Source organism: Salvelinus alpinus, chromosome 1 (genome assembly GCF_045679555.1).
Source record: "Salvelinus alpinus chromosome 1, SLU_Salpinus.1, whole genome shotgun sequence".
Lineage (NCBI taxonomy): Eukaryota > Metazoa > Chordata > Actinopteri > Salmoniformes > Salmonidae > Salvelinus > Salvelinus alpinus.
Window position 1 is genome coordinate 107,709,006 of NC_092086.1, and position 16,755 is coordinate 107,725,760.

The 16,755-nt window shown below is 44.4% G+C and overlaps 1 protein-coding gene across 4 annotated transcripts in view; it reads left to right on the forward strand.

The window, feature by feature from the left end:
* LOC139538172 (SH2 domain-containing protein 3C-like) overlaps positions 1 to 16,755 on the forward strand; it is a 142,684-nt gene that overhangs the window by 57,870 nt on the left and 68,059 nt on the right. The window contains exon 1 of one of the 4 annotated variants that reach the window (XM_071340052.1): positions 11,028 to 11,496. The exons of 2 other annotated variants lie outside the window; for them this stretch is intronic. In XM_071340052.1, the coding sequence (XP_071196153.1) occupies positions 11,371 to 11,496 (126 nt within the window). In that variant the 5' untranslated portion in view covers positions 11,028 to 11,370. Of the gene's footprint in view, positions 1 to 11,027; positions 11,497 to 16,755 lie in introns of those variants that run through there. One more of the 4 variants, XM_071340058.1, reaches the window with a different exon arrangement.

Below are 16,755 nucleotides of genomic sequence, written 5' to 3' on the forward strand. Positions count from 1 at the left end.
CAGGCCAGTAGGTAGCTGAGGTTCAGGATCAGGCCATTAAGTGTGATTCAGGATCAGGCCAGTAGGTGGGGGTGTACACCTGGTTTCTGGGGTTCTAACCACAGTAGAGGTTAGAGGGAGAATGTGACCCTGATGTTGTGACACACACACACACACACACACACACACACACACACACACACACACACACACACACACACACACACACACACACACACACACACACACACACACACACACACACACACACACACACACACACACACTAAACCTAACTCCGAACCCTAAACCCCTTACCCTGATAAAGCCCTAATCCCTAACCCCTAAGCTTAAAATAGCCTTTGTCCTCATGGGTTCTAGATGGTTCCAGTTCAAACTCCATAGTTTCCCTTTAGTCTTACTGCTGGTGATAAGCCTGCCTGCACTGTCTTTCTGTCTCTGTCTCTGTCTCTCGGTCTCTAGGCAAGGAGCATATTCCTGCTTCACAGATTGAATTAGCCCTGCGTCTCCATTTTATTGCATTTTTATTTAACCAGGTAGGCCAGTTGAGAACAAGTTCTTTATTTAACCAGGTAGGCCAGTTGAGAACAAGTTCTTTATTTAACCAGGTAGGCTAGTTGAGAACAAGTTCTTTATTTAACCAGGTAGGCTAGTTGAGAACAAGTTCTTTATTTAACCAGGTAGGCTAGTTGAGAACAAGTTCTTTATTTAACCAGGTAGGCCAGTTGAGAACAAGTTCTTTATTTAACCAGGTAGGCTAGTTGAGAACAAGTTCTATATTTAACCAGGTAGGCCAGTTGAGAACAAGTTCTATATTTAACCAGGTAGGCTAGTTGAGAACAAGTTCTTTATTTAACCAGGTAGGCTAGTTGAGAACAAGTTATTTATTTAACCAGGTAGGCTAGTTGAGAACAAGTTCTATATTTAACCAGGTAGGCCAGTTGAGAACAAGTTCTTTATTTAACCAGGTAGGCTAGTTGAGAACAAGTTCTATATTTAACCAGGTAGGCCAGTTGAGAACAAGTTCTATATTTAACCAGGTAGACCAGTTGAGAACAAGTTCTTTATTTAACCAGGTAGGCTAGTTGAGAACAAGTTCTTTATTTAACCAGGTAGGCCAGTTGAGAACAAGTTCTTTATTTAACCAGGTAGGCCAGTTGAGAACAAGTTCTTTATTTAACCAGGTAGGCCAGTTGAGAACAAGTTCTATATTTAACCAGGTAGGCTAGTTGAGAACAAGTTATATATTTAACCAGGTAGGCCAGTTGAGAACAAGTTCTTTATTTAACCAGGTAGGCTAGTTGAGAACAAGTTCTATATTTAACCAGGTAGGCCAGTTGAGAACAAGTTATTTATTTAACCAGGTAGGCTAGTTGAGAACAAGTTCTATATTTAACCAGGTAGGCCAGTTGAGAACAAGTTCTATATTTAACCAGGTAGGCTAGTTGAGAACAAGTTCTTTATTTAACCAGGTAGGCTAGTTGAGAACAAGTTCTTTATTTAACCAGGTAGGCTAGTTGAGAACAAGTTCTTTATTTAACCAGGTAGGCTAGTTGAGAACAAGTTATTTATTTAACCAGGTAGGCTAGTTGAGAACAAGTTCTATATTTAACCAGGTAGGCCAGTTGAGAACAAGTTCTTTATTTAACCAGGTAGGCTAGTTGAGAACAAGTTCTATATTTAACCAGGTAGGCCAGTTGAGAACAAGTTATATATTTAACCAGGTAGGCTAGTTGAGAACAAGTTCTTTATTTAACCAGGTAGGCCAGTTGAGAACAAGTTCTATATTTAACCAGGTAGGCCAGTTGAGAACAAGTTCTATATTTAACCAGGTAGCCTAGTTGAGAACAAGTTCTTTATTTAACCAGGTAGGCCAGTTGAGAACAAGTTCTATATTTAACCAGGTAGGCCAGTTGAGAACAAGTTCTTTATTTAACCAGGTAGGCTAGTTGAGAACAAGTTCTATATTTAACCAGGTAGGCTAGTTGAGAACAAGTTCTATATTTAACCAGGTAGGCCAGTTGAGAACAAGTTCTTTATTTAACCAGGTAGGCTAGTTGAGAACAAGTTCTTTATTTAACCAGGTAGGCCAGTTGAGAACAAGTTCTTTATTTAACCAGGTAGGCCAGTTGAGAACAAGTTCTATATTTAACCAGGTAGGCCAGTTGAGAACAAGTTCTTTATTTAACCAGGTAGGCCAGTTGAGAACAAGTTCTATATTTAACCAGGTAGGCCAGTTGAGAACAAGTTCTTTATTTAACCAGGTAGGCTAGTTGAGAACAAGTTCTATATTTAACCAGGTAGCCTAGTTGAGAACAAGTTCTTTATTTAACCAGGTAGGCTAGTTGAGAACAAGTTCTTTATTTAACCAGGTAGGCTAGTTGAGAACAAGTTATTTATTTAACCAGGTAGGCCAGTTGAGAACAAGTTCTATATTTAACCAGGTAGGCTAGTTGAGAACAAGTTCTTTATTTAACCAGGTAGGCCAGTTGAGAACAAGTTCTTTATTTAACCAGGTAGGCTAGTTGAGAACAAGTTCTTTATTTAACCAGGTAGGCTAGTTGAGAACAAGTTCTTTATTTAACCAGGTAGGCTAGTTGAGAACAAGTTCTTTATTTAACCTGGTAGGCCAGTTGAGAACAAGTTCTTTATTTAACCAGGTAGGCTAGTTGAGAACAAGTTCTTTATTTAACCAGGTAGGCTAGTTGAGAACAAGTTCTTTATTTAACCAGGTAGGCTAGTTGAACTGCAACCTGGCAGTGCGACAAAAACAACAACACAGAGTTATTGATCTGAGGGAGTTTAAATTGACTGGGCTGGACTTGCTAACATGCCTCTTATAGTATTAGGTTTCCTCCACTTACCACACTGCTACTGTACACTACACAGTACTGAGCCAGGAAGAACAGACTGAGCCCAGTGAAGAAGAGACTGAGCCCATTAAAATGATCCAAATACAAACACACAATCGTGAAGAAGGCTTGACAGTGCCTCTTTCCCCTCAGATGGTGTGAAAAGAAGGCCCGGAAAATCGTTAGACCCCAACCACCCAAGTCATAGACTATTTTCTCTACTGCCGTACGGCAAGAGGTACCAGTGCATCAAGTCTGACACCAACAGGCTCTTGTACAGCTTCTATCCCCAAGCAATACGACTGATAAATAGCTACACTGACTGAGTTTACCTTGTATCTTTATTGACCTTTATTTCAATATTTGCACTGTCTCTTTGCACACTCACAGGGTCCTACACACAATCACACACACTGTCACTTGCACACTCGCACACACAAACACGTCACTCCATCATTTGCTCACTCACACATAATATGCACATACAATTATACTGACTCTACACACCCACTCACATACAATCATCATCTACTGTACACTGCTGCTACTCTGTTTATCTTACATCCTGTTGCCTAGTTACCTTACCCCTATACAAGTCGGAAGTTTACGTACACCTTAGCCTAATACATTTAAACTCAGTTTTTCACAATTCCTGACATTTAATCCTAGTAAAAGTTCCCTGTCTTAGGTCAGTTAGGATCACCACTTTATTTTAAGAATGTGAAATGTCAAAATAATAGTAGAGAGAATGATTTATTTCAGCTTTTATTTCTTTCATCACATTCCCAGTGGGTCAGAAGTTTACATACACTCAATAAGTATTTGGTAACATTGCTTTTAAATTGTTTAACTTGGGTCAAATGTTTTAGGTAGCCTTCCACAAGCTTGAGAAAGTTTGGTGAATTTTGGCCGATTTCTCCTGACTGAGCTGGTGTAACTGAGTCAGGTTTGTAGGCCTCCTTGCTCGCACACGCTTTTTCAGTTCTGCCCACACATTTTCTATAGGATTGAGGTCAGGGCATTGTGATGGCCACTCCAATACCTTGACTTTGTTGTCCTTAAGCCATTTTGCCACACCTTTGGAAGTATGCTTGGGGTCATTGTCCATTTGGAAGACCCATTTGCGACCAAGCTTTAACTTCCTGACTGATGTCTTGAGATGTTGCTTCAATGTATCCACATAATTTTCCCGCCTTGTGATGCCATCTATTTTGTGAAGTGCACCAGTCCCTCCTGCAGCAAAGCACCCCCACAACATGATGCTGCCACACCCATGCTTCACAGTTGGGACGGTGTTCTTTGGCTTGCAATCCTCCCCCTTTTTCCTCCAACCATGACGATGGTCATTATGGCCGACAGTTCTATTTTTGTTTCATCAGACCAGAGGATATTTCTCCAAAAAGTACGATCTTTGTCCCCATGTGCAGTTGCAAACCTTAGTCTGGCTTTTTTATGGCGGTTCTGGAGCAGTGGCTTGTTCATGGCTGAGCAGCCTTTCAGGTTATGTCAATATAGGACTCGTTTTACTGTGGATATAGATACTTTTGTACCTGTTTCCTCCAGCATCTTCACAAGGTAATTTTCTGTTGTTCTGGGATTGATTTGCACTTTTCGCACCATAGTACGTTCATCTCTAGGAAACAGAACGCGTCTCCTTCCTGAGTGGTATGACGGCTGCGTGGTCCCATGGTGTTTATACTTGCGTACTATTGTTTGTACATATGAACGTGGTACCGTCAGGCATTTGAAAATTGCTCCCAAGGATGAACCAGACTTGTGGAGGTCTACAATTTATTTTCTGAGGTCTTGGCTGATTTCTTTTGATTTTCCCATGATGTCTAGCAAAGAGGCACTGAGTTTGAAGGTAGGCCTTGAAATACATCCACAGGTACACGTCCAATTTACTCAAATTATATCAATTAGCCTATCAGAAGCTTCTAAAGCCATGACATCATTTTCTGGAATTTTCCAAGCTGTTTAAAGGCACTGTCAACTTAGTGTATACTTCTGACCCACTGGATTTGTGATACAGTGAAATATAACTGAAATAATCTGTCTGTAAACAATTGTTGGACAAATGACTTGTGTCATGCACAAAGTAGATGTCCTAACCGACTTGCCAAAACTATAGTTTGTTAAGAAGAAATTTGTGGAGTGGTTGAAAAACGAGTTTTAATGACTCCAACCTAAGTGTATGTAAACTTCCGACTTCAACTATGTCTACCTCCATCACTCCAGTATCCCTGCACATGCAGAGTGCATTCAGAAAGTATTCTGACCCCTTGACTTTGTCCACATTTTGTTACGTTACAGCCTTGTTCTACAATGGATTTAATTCATTTTTCCCCTCATCAATCTACACACAATAGTCCATAATGACAAGGCGAAAACAGGTTTTTAGACATTGTAGCAAATATATAAAAAAAACAACAACAGATACCTTATTTACATAAGTATTCTGACTCTTTGCTATGAGACTCAACATTGAGCTCAGGTGCATCCTGTTTCCATTGATCATCCTTGAGATGTTTCTACAACTTGATTGGAGTCCATCTGTGGTAAATTAAATTGATAGAACATGATTTGGAAAGTCACACACCTGTTTATATAAGGTCCCACAGTTGACAGTGCATGTCAGAGTAAAAACCAAGCCATGAGGCCGAAGGAATTGTCCATATAGCTCCGAGACAGGATTGTGTTGAGGCACAGATCTGGGGAAGGGTACCAAAACATTTCTGCAGCATTGAAGGTACCCAGGGATCACAGTGGCCTCCATCATTCTTAAATGGAAGAAGTTTGGAACCTTCCAGAAGGAGAACCATCTCTGCAACACTCCACCAATCAGGCCTTTATGGTAGAGCGGCCAGACGGAAGCCCCTCCTCAGTAAAAGGCACATAACAGCCCACTTGGACTTTTCCAAAAGGCGCCTAAAGACTCTCAGACCACGAGAAACAAGATTCTCTGGTCTGATGAAAACAAGATTAAACTCTTTGGCCTGAATGCCTAGTTAGGGTGTAGGGGGGTAGGGGGTAGTGAGGGGTAGTGGGTAGGGAAGTACTGGGGTAGTTAGGGGGTAGTGAGGGGTAGTGGGTAGGGAAGTACTGGGGTAGTTAGGGGGTAGTGAGGGGTAGTGGGTAGGGAAGTACTGGGGTAGTTAGGGGGTAGTGAGGGGTAGTGGGTAGGGAAGTACTGGGGTAGTTAGGGGGTAGTGAGGGGTAGTGGGTAGGGAAGTACTGGGGTAGTTAGGGGGTAGTGAGGGGTAGTGGGTAGGGAAGTACTGGGGTAGTTAGGGGGTAGTGAGGGGTAGTGGGTAGGGAAGTACTGGGGTAGTTAGGGGGTAGTGAGGGGTAGTGGGTAGGGAAGTACTGGGGTAGTTAGGGGGTAGTGAGGGGTAGTGGGTAGGGAAGTACTGGGGTAGTTAGGGGGTAGTGAGGGGTAGTGGGTAGGGAAGTACTGGGGTAGTTAGGGGGTAGTGAGGGGTAGTGGGTAGGGAAGTACTGGGGTAGTTAGGGGGTAGTGAGGGGTAGTGGGTAGGGAAGTACTGGGGTAGTTAGGGGGTAGTGAGGGGTAGTGGGTAGGGAAGTACTGGGGTAGTTAGGGGGTAGTGAGGGGTAGTGGGTAGGGAAGTACTGGGGTAGTTAGGGGGTAGTGAGGGGTAGTGGGTAGGGAAGTACTGGGGTAGTTAGGGGGTAGTGAGGGGTAGTGGGTAGGGAAGTACTGGGGTAGTTAGGGGGTAGTGAGGGGTAGTGGGTAGGGAAGTACTGGGGTAGTTAGGGGGTAGTGAGGGGTAGTGGGTAGGGAAGTACTGGGGTAGTTAGGGGGTAGTGAGGGGTAGTGGGTAGGGAAGTACTGGGGTAGTTAGGGGGTAGTGAGGGGTAGTGGGTAGGGAAGTACTGGGGTAGTTAGGGGGTAGTGAGGGGTAGTGGGTAGGGAAGTACTGGGGTAGTTAGGGGGTAGTGAGGGGCAGTGGGTAGGGAAGTACTGGGGTAGTTAGGGGGTAGTGAGGGGTAGTGGGTAGGGAAGTACTGGGGTAGTTAGGGGGTAGTGAGGGGTAGTGGGTAGGGAAGTACTGGGGTAGTTAGGGGGTAGGGGGGTAGGGGGTAGTGGGTAGGGAAGTACTGGGGTAGTTAGGGGGTAGTGAGGGGTAGGGGGTAGTGAGGGGTAGTGGGTAGGGAAGTACTGGGGTAGTTAGGGGGTAGTGAGGGGTAGTGGGTAGGGAAGTACTGGGGTAGTTAGGGGGTAGTGAGGGGTAGTGGGTAGGGAAGTACTGGGGTAGTTAGGGGGTAGTGAGGGGTAGTGGGTAGGGAAGTACTGGGGTAGTTAGGGGGTAGGGGGGTAGGGGGTAGTGGGTAGGGAAGTACTGGGGTAGTTAGGGGGTAGTTAGGGGTAGTTAGGGGGTAGTTAGGGGTAGTTAGGGGGTAGTTGGGGGTAGTTAGGGGGTAGTTAGGGGGTAGTTAGGGGTAGTTAGGGGGTAGTTAGGGGTAGTTAGGGGGTAGTTAGGGGGTAGTTAGGGGTAGTTAGGGGGTAGTTAGGGGGTAGTTAGGGGTAGTTAGGGGGTAGTTAGGGGTAGTTAGGGGGTAGTTAGGTGTAGTTAGGGGGTAGTTAGGGGGTAGTTAGGGGTAGTTAGGGGGTAGTTAGGGGTAGTTAGGGGGTAGTTAGGGGGTAGTTAGGGGGTAGTTAGGGGTAGTTAGGGGGTAGTTAGGGGGTAGACCCGTCAATGCAAAGGTTCTGAATACTTATGTAAATACTGTATTTCTGTTTTTTTTTTTTTTTTTTTAACTGTTTTTGCTTTGTCATTATGGGGTATTGTGTGTACATTATAATTTATTTAATCAATTTTAGAACAACCCTGTAACGTAACAAAATGTGTAAAAGGTCAATGGGTCTGAATACTTTCAGAAGGCACTGTATACAAGCACAACAACATATACCTGCAAACACTCACACATAAACAGAAATATTTTTATCCAATTTACCATTCTGAACAAAAAAGTTGAGATGTATGCATGTGTAAATGAGATTAGAAATGTGTTTGTGAGTGCGTTCTTCACCCCCTCTTGTCACCATGCAATTCCTTTCAACTAAAAATAAAGGACAGATTCCTTTGAGAAAGTGCTGAAACTAAAGAGGCACAACTCCCTCCTCTCTCTCTCTCTCTCTCTCAATTCAATGGGCTTTATTGGCATGGGGAACATATGTCTACATTGTCAAAGCAAGTGAACTCAATAATTAACTAAAGTGAAATAAACATTCAAAAAGAGTAAACATTACACTCACAAACATTTCAGAGGAATAGAGACATTGTTGTAACGATGTGCAAATATTTAAAGTACAAAAGGGAAGATAAATAAACATACATTTGTGTTGTATTTACAATGGTGTTTGTTCTTCACTGGTTGCTTTTTTCTTGTGGCAAAAGGTCACAAATCTTGCTGTTGTGATGGCACACTGTGGTATTTCACCCAATAGATATGCAAGTATATCAAAATTGGATTTGTTTTCAAATTCTTTGTGAGTCTGTGTAATCTGAGGGAAATATGTGACCGACCGCCTCGATTCGGTTTTATGTAGCACAATTTGAAATTGTGTTTATTTAAAATTTTTACATTGGATAAAAGTAGAGACTCAGAGGTAGATAATGATATATCATACACTGCAGTTGAAGAACAATGGGAATGTAATTCTGCTTTGAAAGTTGATAAACTTGTAACACCACTTTTGAGAAAATGGCCCTTGAATGTTTTGGTACACCTACTGTAGAGCTCTTCTTTGTCTACACCCCTCGTTCACACCCTCTTAAGCCCTAGCCCCACCCATCTCTTTAAGGATTCACATGTGAGGCCATTTGCTAAACAGAGTGATTAATGTAGTAAACAGACAAATATTTCAAGACTAAAAGTGGTGAAAGTAGTAGCCTACAATAAGGAAAAGTCCAGTTAAAAATACACTTTATCCAGTCATTGGCCTATATCCTAATCAGACTTTGGTGCAGGTCATGTTGTTCTTCACATTACCATCTCTGGTAATCATATAAAATCAATGTTTATTTATCACATACACAGGATACAGAAGGTGTAAACAGTACAGTGAAATGGTTACTTGCATAGTAGCAATATCAAAAACAGAAAGTGTCCAGATAAAAATATTTTATAAATATTTTATAATTATTAGATGACGCTTACCCGACGCACTTGTCTAAATTGATAGGTCATGTGAAGGAAATGCTATAACCACCCCCCAGCTACATCTAGCTAAGTGGATGGGTCACTATTGTCTAGACATGTACACATGTTTATGAAATACAATAGATGGCCGTAATCACCCACAGAGACACCTGGCTACCTTGATGGGTCATGTAATCATCTGTGTTGCTTAGACATATAGCTAGCTAAACAATGAGCTGGCATAATCCCAACTCATACTACTACCAACCAATACAAACATTGGCATGGATATAGTATGAATCTGAAGATAGCTAAAGCTAACCAACCAGGTTAAATGTTAGCTAGCTAACATTAGGCTAAAGCTAAGAATGCTAATTGATTTCTGATTCTAATAATATTACTACACAGATCATACACCTAACGTTAGCTAGCGAGCCAGCAAGCTAACGTTCGGTAGCTAGCTAACAGTATGCTTTAACTTGCAATGAAAACAACTTTCTGACAAAATTAGACATGTATAATATCTGAAAATGTAGCTAGACTCTTACCCATATACATGGATGAATGCTTCACGGCCGACTGGAACCATTTAAGTCCGTTTTGTTTGGCCAGCGTGTCAAGTCACTCCGGTTCACACTGACTGTGGCTTTTGCAGAAAGTAGCAAATCACTTTTTCCAACTGATCTGTCGATAGCACCTGCTAAATTCAGGGCATCAATGTTGTTGAGAGAAGTTGCAAAACTTTTATTGTTCTCGATGGCCAACGCTATATATTTCAATAACGGCACGGTAGAAAGGACTGTCAACACATACTGAGCAGCTCATGTTATAAACATAACCATGCTACATGGCAGACCAATCCAAACTCATCTCCTGGCATGTCCAGCCCATCCATTATCTCAGCCAGTTTCCATGGCTGAACCAACTAGACTTGTAATTTAACAGTTTTATTTGTATTTACAGATGGAATACAAGTTTGTTATTAAGGTACATGAAAGTTCACATATTCCAGAAGGCATTTCTGCCAAAAAACACATTTTGATAAAAAAATAAAAAAGTTTACGTTCAAATGCCTCTCCTGTGAAGTAGTGACGTGCGACATACGCCTAGTTTCCTGAAACGAGTCACATATGTGTCTTTAATGTGTGTCATACATTTGGCAGGAGGTTTTGGAAGTGCAGCTCAGTTTCCACCTCATTTTGTGGACAGTGTGCACATAGCCTGCCTTCTCTTGAGAGCCAGGTCTGCCTACGGCGGCCTTTCTCAATAGCAAGGCTATGCTCACTGAGTCTGTACATAGTAAAAACTTTCCTTAATTTTGGGTCAGTCACAGTGGTCAGGTATTCTGCCACTGTGCACTCTCTGTTTAGGGCCAAATAACATCCTAGTTTGCTCTGTTTTTTGGTAAATTATTTCCAATGTGTCAAGTAATTATCTTCTTGTTTTCTCATGATTTGGTTGGGTCTAATTGTGATGCTGTCCTGGGTCTCTGTAGGGCCTGTTTGTTTTTGTGAACACAAACAGACCCCACTCTCTCGCTCTTTCTCCCCTCTCTCTCTCTCTCTCTCTCTCTCTCTCTCTCTCTCTCTCTCCCTCTCTCTCTCTCTCTCTCTCTCTCTCTCTCTCTCTCTCTCTCTCTCTCTCTCTCTCTCTCTCTCTCTCTCTCTCTCTCTCTCTCTCTCTCTCTCTCTCTCTCTCTCTCTCTCCCTCTCTCTCTCTCTCTCTCTCCCCCCTCTCTCTCTCTCTCTCTCTCTCTCTGTCTCACTCTCTCCCCTCTCTCTCACTCTCATTGTGTTATCTCTTTCGCTCTCTCTCTCTCTGTCTCTTTCTCTCTCTCTCTGTGGTCATGAAGGAGGAGGGGATGGGTGGGGTCTGCCTTGCCTCTGCCAGTGCCTGCAAGCATTTCTCCCTCTCCCTCCTCCCTCTCCCTCATCCCTCTCTCCCTCTCTCCTCTCCACCCACCCTCCCCCCACCCACTCCTTTCATCAGAAACGGATGAGGTAATCCCTGCCAGGGCTCGTGAAGCACAGTGAGAGTGTGAACGAGAGAGAGCGAGAGAGAGATATGACAGTAGCAGCAAAGTGCAAGGGGATAGGGCCCTGATCAGCAGTAGCAGTAGTTCCAGCAGTAGCAGTAGTACCAGTAGTAGCAGTAGTACCAGCAGTAGCAGTAGTACCAGCAGTAGCAGCTGTAGTGTTAACTAGCGTTAGTAACGTAGGGTAGCGTAGCTGCCACACAGTGTTAGTGAGATGAGCTGCTGCCAGGGCTGCTAGCCTGCAGAGGAGCGGAGTGCTGCCTGCCTGCTGTGGGACAGTGACAGAGAGGAGGGCTGGTGCTGGGGACCTCAGGGTGAATGGAGCTGAGCTGTGAGGACAGGACAGGAGAGGAGAAAGGAATCATGACGGAGCGCTGTAGCCTATGGAGCACCCTGTCGGCAGCTGCCTGCTGTTTCTACAGAGGCTCCTTCATGCAGGTGCAGGTGAGGGTGGATGTGTGTGTGTGTGAGTGTGCGTGTGTGTGTGTTTGAGAAATCGAAGAGCAAGACAGAGGTGATTAGAATTATGTTTTTGTTAGAGTTCGCTTTTGAAAGAACAGAATCTGTATTTTGGCTTTTGAATTTCTGGACATTTCTGTTAGTGGTTTTATGTCTGTGTAAATGGGTGTGTTGGAGTGTGTTCATTCCCGTGTTGGCCAACAGCTAGCTGGTGATACTGGGAGGATGATCTACTCGTCGGATTTAGGAGCCTCGGCAACATGAGCATGGCTGATTCCTGAGAGATAACATAAGGATGTTTTGTTGGTACATTGTGTCCAGACACTCTATTGTAGCAGTAGAGCATCACAGGAGAGCTTAGCAGGGAGATGAATTACACTATATCGCCACTGAAAGTCTTTGGATACTATAGTAAGAAATCTTACAGTAGTATGCATAGCCGTGGGAAGATGTTTGGAGGTGTGGGTGCTGCGATTTGGCCCGCGCTACAGACGGCTATATCGGCCCACTAATACAGGACTGGTAAAGGCCCAGTGCACTACTTTCCGGAATCTTTATTTTACAAATGTATTCATATTTTTCAGGGGGTACTGCAGCACCCTCAACACCTCTACTTCCTACAGCTATGGTACTATGTTATTACTGAAAGTGTTTGGATATGATTCTGTAGTAAGGACACAGTAATGTAGTATGTTGTTTCTGAAAGTGATAGTAAGGAACCTCAGTGTAGGACTTATGTTGCTAATCACTGCTCTGTACCGAAGCATCTACTCTCTGCGCTCTGCCACGTCTGCTGGAGACAGGATTTATTAGTGTTTATAGTTGTGGTGGTAAAATAAAATATGACCCTGATGTGTGTGCGTGCGTGCGTGCGTGCGTGCGTGCGTGCGTGCGTGCGTGCGTGCGTGTAACCTTGGAGAGATGGGAGAATGGGAGCATGTACTGTGACGAAGTGGCTACCAGCCTCAGCCACTTTCCTCTTATAGATGGTCCCAATAACATCTTCTGTCTGTTGAGTGGTGTCGCCTGTGTTTACATCACCTGATCTCAGACCAGCACAGGAAGAGAGAGACCCACACTGTTAGTGAGAGAGTTTCTGTTTGACAGACCTCAGTAGCGGGGTTATACTGAAGCATTTGACTGACTACTTAAACACATCAGTTCAGACCACCATTAGGTTGTTTTCAATTTCCAGCTGATATTGTGCTTTAGACAGCCATCGCAGAGCTTACTACTGATCCTATGCTCTGTGAGTCTAGACTGATGTTGTGCTTTAGACAGCCATCGCAGAGCTTACTACTGATCCTATGCTCTGTGAGTCTAGACTGATGTTGTGCTTTAGACAGCCATCGCAGAGCTTACTACTGATCCTATGCTCTGTGAGTCTAGACTGATGTTGTGGGAGTGCTGTGTGCTGGCAGTGCTGCCATTGTGTCTCTGTTAAGACCACTATACCACCTCTCCCAGTCTGCCTCTAACTGGGCCATTGTAATGCTACATACAGCCCTGTTTGTTCACAGACCAGATCAACGCTTGAACCCCCAAATCCTCCCATCTGCCCCTTTCTCCCCTCCCTCAGCATGCACTTTGCACTTTTATTGTTTTTCCCCCCTGATTTTAATCCCCCCTTTCTGTGTCTGCCAGCCAGCCTGCCAGGCTAACCCCAACCAGCCAGGCTAACCCCAACCAGCCAGGCTAACCCCAACCAGCCCTGTCAGCCTCTGTCACCCCCAGTGACTCAGCTGGGATACTGTTTGTGTTCCTGCCAGCCTCTCTGTCAACCCCATACCCCCCTTGCTTGGCCCTGTTGTCCCCAACCAGTGGAGGTTGGTGTCACTTTAAATCGGTGGAACAGGCTCATTTTAATGACTGGAATGAATGGAATTATATCAAACACATGTCCTCCGACTGGGGCTCCAGGGGCCACCACAGCCACCAATTCTCCACCAGCTATAGTGGGGCTCTCTCTCCCTCCACATACTGTAGTCCATGAACAGTGTTCAGCCCCACCCGTGTAACATATCAGAAGCTGTGGAACTGATACTGCTGCATTACGACGTTAGCTAGCATTATCCCCCCGCCACCCGTAGCCAATTGGAATGTTTAAGTATTGAAACATGCAACCCTCTGTGTAACCCCCCCTACTTCACTCTTCTCGTGTCTCGTCTTGGCGCTTCTTCTCCTCGTCTCCCGAGTCCCTTTCACAGCAAATCCTCTTTGTAGCTCCTGCCTCGCCCGCCTGTCCCTCGAGGTGAGGAGCTAAGCGGTGAGGGGCTAAGCGGGCGTTTTAACCTCAAGTTCAAGAGAAAATCAGCCTGTTACTTAGAGAAAGAAAGTGTATTTTAAATAGTTTTTTTGTTGAACCTTTATTTAACTAGGCAAGTCAGTTAAGAACAAATTTGATTTACAATGACGGCCTACCCCGGCCAAACCCTAACCTGGACGATGCTGGGCCAATTGTGCGCTGTCCTATGGGAGTCCCAATCACGGCCGGATGTGATTCAGCCTGGATTTGAACCAGGGACTGTAGTTATGCCTCTTGCACTGAGATGCAATGCCTTAGCCTGCTGCGCCACTTGGGAGACAAATTATTATTACACTGGGATGTTTTCACTAGTTATGAGACATGCTGACTCTGTTGTTTAATCTTCCTGTTGCTCCAAACCATTAGCTTTGTAGCGCCTTATTCCAAACCCCCTTCCTCAAAGCCACTGCATTGTAGCCTGGTTTCTGCTCTCACAATTCCAGAAGGAGTTGGCTAGAGAGCAGAAACAGACTAACACCCAGGCTTACTGCTTGGAGCTGGAGCTAGATGCAGGGAAGAGGGGAAGCAGTGAAGCACCAGGGATTCTGAATGATTGGAATGGTGGGGAATGGTAGAGAGGCTGAGATCTAAAGATGTAACAGGAAGATAGACAGCTGTAACAGGGAGATAGACAGCTGTAACAGGGAGATAGACAGCTGTAACAGGGAGATAGACAGCTGTAACAGGGAGATAGACAGCTGTAACAGGGAGATAGACAGCTGTAACAGGGAGATAGACAGCTGTAACAGTAACAGGGAGAGAGACAGCTGTAACAGTAACAGGGAGATAGACAGCTGTAACGGGAGATAGACAGCTGTAACAGGGAGATAGACCGCTGTAACAGTAACAGGGAGAGAGACAGCTGTAACGGGGACAGAGACAGCTGTAACGGGGACAGAGACAGCTGTAACAGTAACATAGACAGCTGTAACAGTAACATAGACAGCTGTAACAGTAACATAGACAGCTGTAACAGTAACATAGACAGCTGTAACAGTAACATAGACAGCTGTAACAGGGAGAGAGACAGCTGTAACAGGGAGATAGACCGCTGTAACAGGGAGATAGACAGCTGTAACAGGGAGATAGACAGCTGTAACAGGGAGATAGACAGCTGTAACAGTAACAGGGAGAGAGACAGCTGTAACAGTAACATAGACAGCTGTAACAGGGAGAGAGACAGCTGTAACAGTAACATAGACAGCTGTAACAGTAACATAGACAGCTGTAACAGTAACATAGACAGCTGTAACAGTAACATAGACAGCTGTAACAGTAACATAGACAGCTGTAACAGTAACATAGACAGCTGTAACAGTAACATAGACAGCTGTAACAGGGAGAGAGACAGCTGTAACAGTAACATAGACAGCTGTAACAGGGAGAGAGACAGCTGTAACAGTAACATAGACAGCTGTAACAGGGAGAGAGACAGCTGTAACAGGGAGAGAGACAGCTGTAACAGGGAGAGAGACAGCTGTAACAGTAACATAGACAGCTGTAACAGGGAGAGAGACAGCTGTAACAGTAACATAGACAGCTGTAACAGTAACATAGACAGCTGTAACGGGGAGAGAGACAGCTGTAACAGTAACAGGGAGATAGACAGCTGTAACAGTAACAGGGAGATAGACAGCTGTAACAGTAACAGGGAGAGAGACAGCTGTAACAGGGAGATAGACAGCTGTAACAGGGAGAGAGACAGCTGTAACAGTAACATAGACAGCTGTAACAGGGAGAGAGACAGCTGTAACAGTAACATAGACAGCTGTAACAGTAACATAGACAGCTGTAACGGGGAGAGAGACAGCTGTAACAGTAACAGGGAGAGAGACAGCTGTAACAGTAACATAGACAGCTGTAACAGTAACATAGACAGCTGTAACAGTAACATAGACAGCTGTAACAGGGAGAGAGACAGCTGTAACAGTAACATAGACAGCTGTAACAGTAACATAGACAGCTGTAACAGTAACATAGACAGCTGTAACAGGGAGAGAGACAGCTGTAACAGTAACATAGACAGCTGTAACAGGGAGAGAGACAGCTGTAACAGTAACATAGACAGCTGTAACAGTAACATAGACAGCTGTAACAGTAACATAGACAGCTGTAACAGTAACATAGACAGCTGTAACGGGGAGAGAGACAGCTGTAACAGTAACATAGACAGCTGTAACAGGGAGAGAGACAGCTGTAACAGTAACATAGACAGCTGTAACAGTAACATAGACAGCTGTAACGGGGAGAGAGACAGCTGTAACAGTAACATAGACAGCTGTAACAGTAACATAGACAGCTGTAACAGTAACATAGACAGCTGTAACAGTAACATAGACAGCTGTAACAGTAACATAGACAGCTGTAACAGTAACATAGACAGCTGTAACAGGGAGATAGACAGCTGTAACAGTAACATAGACAGCTGTAACAGTAACATAGACAGCTGTAACGGGGAGAGTAGTGAATGCATTGACAGACAGACTCCCAACGGTCACACTACTCCCACTGACTGCTCTACCTTGGTGCCATACAGAGATCAGTTTAAAAAAACATATTTAGTCATTTTATCAGACGATTTACAATAGTGAGTGCATACATTTTCTACTGGTCCCCTGTGGGAATCAAACCCACAACCCTGGTGTTTGGAGTGCCATGCTCTACCAACTAAGCCACACAGGACCTACAGGACCACATGGACTCCTTGACACCTCTTGGCAGCTGCATGGTTCCCCTCAGAAGTCTTTGTGCGTGTGGCTCTTTTAGGGAGCAGAGCAGCACTGCAGAGATCACAGGCTTGGTCTGATACTTACTGCTACCCCCACCTGCTCTATACACCCCCTCAGCCTCCCAAACACCCACACCCCCAACCCCACTCCCCAAACCCCTATGCACTGGTTAGTCACAAACTAGTCATTTTCTGTAGTAGGGGAGGTTGA